The 5,907-nt window shown below is 45.4% G+C and overlaps 1 protein-coding gene across 1 annotated transcript in view; it reads left to right on the forward strand.

The window, feature by feature from the left end:
* The window catches only part of PDZD2 (PDZ domain containing 2), a 404,981-nt gene that overhangs the window by 391,586 nt on the left and 7,488 nt on the right, over window positions 1–5,907 (forward strand). Inside the window, exons 23-24 of the mRNA XM_024121943.3 lie at window positions 849–1,119; window positions 2,962–3,096. Of these exons, the coding sequence (XP_023977711.1) occupies window positions 849–1,119; window positions 2,962–3,096 (406 nt within the window). The remainder of the gene's footprint in view (window positions 1–848; window positions 1,120–2,961; window positions 3,097–5,907) is intronic.

Here is a 5,907-nt window from a genome sequence, read left to right on the forward strand (position 1 = left end):
ATCCATTCATCTGCTGATGGACACTTAGGTTGCTTCCATGTCCTGGCTATTGTAAATAGAGCTGCAATGAACATTGTGGTACGTGACTGTTTTTGAATTATGGTTTTCTCAGGGTATATGCCCAGTAGTGGGATTGCTGGGTCGTATGGTAATTCTATTTGTAGTTCTTTAAGGAGCCTCCATACTGTTCTCCATAGTGGCCGTATCAATTTACATTCCCACCAACAGTGCAAGAGGGTTCCCTTTTCTCCACACCCTCTCCAGCATTTACTGTTTGTAGATTTTTTGATGATGGCCATTCTGACTGGTGTGAGGTGATACCTCATTGCAGTTTTGATTTGCATTAAGAGACACTTTTAACACATAGCGAGTGACCTTTAAGATGATACATATAAACACAGTTGTCTATATCCTCATATTCACCTAAACATTTTATTGGTTTAAGTATTGGAAGGACATTAGAACTAATGGACCAAAACTTGCATTTGCTTATAAATCACTACTTTCTCAAGATCAAAAACTTAAAATTTTATATCACTCAAAGGCCTTTGAAATCACTAGGGAGGCCACCTTCCTTGGACGAAACCAGGTCCTGTTCATCTTTCTACTCTTATGGCCCCGTGGAGTGCCAGACACATTTGAGATGCTAGCAAGAATAGAGTAAAAATGTGTGGAGGTGCTGGTACTGACATTTTTAACCCCATTCCTCACACGGAATGTTTTTGATAAACGAAGTGTGTGTATGATTTGGAAAACTTGCCATTAGGTAGTTCCTTTACTACAAATTTGCCCTTTTGCTTTTACCGGAGGTCATAAATGAACTTGGCTTTTGTCCTCTCCTGTCCCAGATCCACAGGGTGTTTTCTCAGGGGGCAGCTTCTCAGGAAGGGGCCGTGAGCCGAGGGGATTTCCTTCTGTCAGTCAACGGCGCCTCATTGGCTGGCTTAGCCCACGGGGATGTCCTGAAGGTTCTGCACCAGGCACAGCTGTACAAAGACGTCCTCGTGGTCATCAGGAAAGGGAGTGATCGGCCCAGGCCCTCCATCAGGCAGGAGCCTCCCATGGCCAATGGGAAGGGCTCGCTGTCCAGAAAGACCAGCCCCCTGGAGCCTGGAACAGGTAAGGTACCAGTTCAACAACCAGCAGGGGCCTGAGCTATGTGTAATGACTTTGCTGAGAATGGCGCTGATTCCATTGAACAAATGGGAAACTCTTCTTGTCCAGATGCCTCCAGAAGTGTTGGGGGTGTTCTTAGGCTTCCCCCTGCTCCGTTGTCTCGCCCTCATCCTTCTAGAAAGCTAAAGCCCTTCCCAGTACAGGGAAGTACCTTATTTATCAGACCTTGTCATGCTCACCTTTGCCCTTGCACTGTCTCACCTGTTTGGTGTATTTTTTTTTTTTTTTTTTCTTTTCGGCCACGTGGCTTGTGGGATCTTAGTTCCCCGACCAGGGATTGAACCCAGGCCCTGGCAGTGAAAGCGCTGAGTCTTAACCACAGGACCGCCAGGGAATTCCCTGTTTGGTGTATTATTTTCAGTGGGATCCTGGAAACGTAACCTGTCAAAGGAAACCACCGGGCACTTAGTCCTAACGGCTTTCAGAGTTTTTAAGACTCAGGAACTCAGATATGGAAGACTATCCCGAAATTTATAATCATTAAGTGTTCCTGTGGCACCCTCAGGGCATCTGGCCTTGAACCAACCTCTACAAAGTTATCAGATTGCAAGCACATTCAGGGCTTAAATTTATTTCTTCGTATTCCTATTCCTTAAGATCCCCTGCCCGGGGTTCTACCAGATCCTATGCAGCTCTGCCTTGACATGCGCCGAGAGCAGCCCACTTGGGGCTTGATGCAGTAGGCTTGATGTTTGTTAGAGGCGCCCGGGAAGCTTTTAAAAATCCTGATCCGCAGGAAATCCCCCAGCTCAATTAAGTCAGACTCTATGAGGGGTGTGGGGGGTGGGATGGGGGACCGGCATCCATGTCTTCTTAAGGTTCCCCAGGTGATTCCAGTATGGGCCCGTTTTCCTGTTTAACAACTGCAAGCAAAATGACCTACGGAAAAACGGTGCTGCTTCCACTGCTAGTAAGTTTCTTTCAGAGCGTGTGGAGTGGCCTTCTTTAAACCACAGGAATGGACTGGCCGTTGCATTCATTCAAAGGCAGTGATTCTGGCTTGGCCTCAACCCCAAGTGGACAGTTTCATCTGTTTGTGGTCCTCCCCCTGCCTCCCAAGCAGTTAAGTGCCCTTTCCACTCGGCTCAGACACCCTTCACTGATACAGCGAACAAGTAAGGGAAACAAAAGGCAAGTTTACAATCCCTACTCAGACCCCCAGGAGAGACCCCAGCCCAGCCTCTCCACACTAGCACACACAGTAGGCAAAGGCTCGTTGCTGTGAAGCAGGCATCACCAAGGAAACGCTCTCCCCACAGTGGAGCCCGGAGATGGCAATGAAGGCAGCTAGTGTGTGATGCAGACAGACAACCAGAGGCAGGGGTACCCCTCACAGGAGCAGAAGGGGAAGGAAGGACGCTCCATGTCTCATGTGAGGCCTGGCATTTGGGTGTTGCAGGCTGTCGGTACCAGGCTGTGATGCTCGGCTGCCGTCGGCTGCCAAGGTTGGCAGGAAATCAAATCTGATTCCCCAAGCAAGCGTGACTTCAGTCTTCACTGAGATGTGCACCGACTATCTGGGGTTGACAAGAGCAGTTTGGCTTCTGGGGATTTCTGCTTGGGCATAAATCCCTTCTCCGTGCTTGCAGAAAGTGCTTAGGGGGGCAAGGGACAGCAGGAACACAGCTCTAGATTTGGGAGAGCAACCCTAAAGTTGGTCTCAAATGTCGTTACCAGCACTTCAAGGTCGGCGGGACTCGAGGGTGTCTGGGGAACTTGGGGGCACCGGGCGGGAGGGGCTGCGGTTCCCTGTCGTCATCCTCTTTACGAACACTGTCGCTGCAGGGAGAAGCACGGGTGCACACGAGGCCCTGTGTGTTGAAGTGCTGAAGACCTCGGCTGGGCTGGGACTGAGTCTGGATGGAGGGAAATCGTCTATGTCTGGAGATGGGCCCCTGTTCATTAAAAGAGTGTACAAAGGTAATGTTCTAGAAACCCCAATCTGCTGCCTAGTACCAGTTTTCTCTCTGTGTATGTCAGTGCCTTCCATTTGGAAATCAGATTTGTTTTAAAAAAATCTGCAATGTGTTTAATGCTCTGTGACATACGGGGTTTACTGTGTGTCAGCCCTGTTGTGAGCATTTTACACGTTTTAACTCATGTCATCCACGTGACAGTTCTATAGGATGGGTACTATTATTGTCACCCCTGTCTTACAAAAGAAGAAACTGAGCCACAGGGGAGTTAGTTACACAAGCACCTGAGGTCACACAGATTAAGGGGCAGGATCAGGCTCCAGAGTCTGTGCCCCCAACCTCAGTACTGTATCCCCCTAACTCACTCCATGCTCTTGTCTTTGTGTTCTTACTTACTTACGATTAGCTGTTATGGATGTGAACACAGCAAGCTAAGTAATGCCATCAGAATTGCCAGTCAGGGGTACTTAACATTGGTCAAGGTCATATTCACTTAAAATTGCAAATTACTGGATTTCAAGAAAGTAATATGGGAGCAGTAGATATCATTGAAATAGTTGGTAGATAGATAGGAGGTCTCTTCATGAACTTAAATAATGCATTTTATGATCTTGGGACAGTTCTCAAAATTCTCTCTTCAGGTCCCTGAGCTGAGCAATTATAGTAACAATATAATTATACTAATGACTGATATATTTATATATATACATGTATGCTGATTATATATCCTATTATATGTAATATTTTATTATACTATAATACTGTTTCATATATTCAATATATATTTATACTGATATTGTTAGTGTTAAAACATACACATATATACTGATATTGTTAATATAATTCAGCTGAAGAGATTTTTGGGACCTGTCCAATATCATAAAATGAATTATTCAAGTGTATAGAGAGATTTCGTATCTGCCAACTAGTCCAATGATATCTATGGCTCCCGTCTACTTTCTTCCAGTCTAGCACACACTCAAACTAAATGGGTGGCAGCCAGAAGCAGGCTGTTTGCTCACGGTCCCTGGGGCAAGCAGGGGACAGGCATAAATCAGGAGCCAGGCCTCTGCGGGGTGTGATATCTAGACTCACGGTACCAGGGTAAAGGGAGAACCCTATACATGTTAACTGGACAGCAGGAGAACACAGAAAGCCAAGTTAAAGCAAGCATGAAACTGTTTGTTTGACTATAAGAGCACTCTTAAGCAAGAGCTCTAAAACAAAGTGTACAAAGTACATGAGGAAATCGCCAACAGACACAATAAACAAGAAAGGCCATTAAAAAGTTAGTTAAGGCAGGAATATTAGCCATGAAACAAGACAAGAGGGTATTCAAAAGAAACAGGCAGATATGTTAAAACAGACACACACACACAGAGAAGCCAAGCCCACTAGCAAAAAGGCAGTTAAATTAATAAATAGAATTTAAAAGTATACTAAATCCTTACAAAGACAGAATTTATAAAAATCAAGAAAGAAGAAACCATAAAAACTGCAGCACAAGGGAAAAAAGAGATAAAAATTACAAAAGGGTGATGAGCGATGAGGAGGAAATACTGAGGAGTGCCAGAAAAAGAAAGAAAGAAAAAAAAAGAACGCGAGAAAGGAAATATTTGGAGAAGTCATGACTATTGAAAAACAATAGGAGTATTCAGGCTGGAAATTCTCTTCAAGGGCAAAACAGGATGAATTATTTTATAGAAACCCAAACCTTGATGTATCACAATAAGTTTCAAAGTATAAAGAACTTAAAAAGCACACAGAAAATGTGCAGCTTGCTCACAAAGGCAGTACAATAGACTGCAGCCTGAATGCCGGGAAACAGAATAACCTTCAGAGGACTGACTGAGCCTAAAACAGCAAAAAGATGGAGGTGTTTAGGACACACAGTGCAAGATGCCGGAGTCACCGCCACTGTGATCAGTCACAGGACACGTAGCCTCTGCAGGCCAAGAAGCTTAAAAAGGATTTTCTGGCCTGTGAGCCAAACAACCAGAAGCTGAAGGGGGCTAAAGCGGCAGCCCAGGTGGAGACTGGGAGGCCAGGCCCAGGAATCCCATGGAATCTGCAGCACTGAAGTGGAGCAGCAGCCCCACGGGAGATAAGCATCCCCCAGATCTCCTTCCAGCAGAGCAAGGACAATGTCCTGGGTAACTTCCTGGCCTTTGTCTCTAGCATCTGGCTAGAAATCCATGAAACTATATAAATGGATAGAGAGGAAGAATTGATACAAAGAAGCACCTGTTCCACAGATGAGCATTTCCAGTGCCCTTGTGTGCAGGCCTGCAGATTTACTCTTGGGAAAAGACATTCAAGGATTTCTGAATATTACACAGATCCCTCCCCTTCACTCTTTTTGGAGACTGGTAAATCTAGTTTCTTTGTAGAGGCTTAGAGCTCTGCCCAAAGATTTCATCATCTTACCTTTATTTCATACTTACAAATTTAAGTACAGGTACAGGTTTTCTGTTTATCTTGGTTTCCTGTGCCTTTTAGCTCAAACACCAAAAGCAGTATGGCAATCTTCAATTTCTTGCATCAATCTAATACAAAAAAAATTCTTTGAATAATAAATGAATTAAATATCATATTTCCCTAAAGCTCTCTAGAAGGTTAGGGATTTTACTGATGAAAAAATGCAGTAAACAGTTATTTGTGGGCTTCCCTGGTGGCGCAGTGGTTGCGCGTCCGCCTGCCGATGCAGGGGAACCGGGTTCGCGCCCCGGTCCGGGAAGATCCCATATGCCGCGGAGTGGCTGGGCCCGTGAGCCATGGCCGCTGAGCCTGCGCGTCTGGAGCCTGTGCTCCGCAA

This window comes from Physeter macrocephalus, chromosome 8 (genome assembly GCF_002837175.3).
Source record: "Physeter macrocephalus isolate SW-GA chromosome 8, ASM283717v5, whole genome shotgun sequence".
Lineage (NCBI taxonomy): Eukaryota > Metazoa > Chordata > Mammalia > Artiodactyla > Physeteridae > Physeter > Physeter macrocephalus.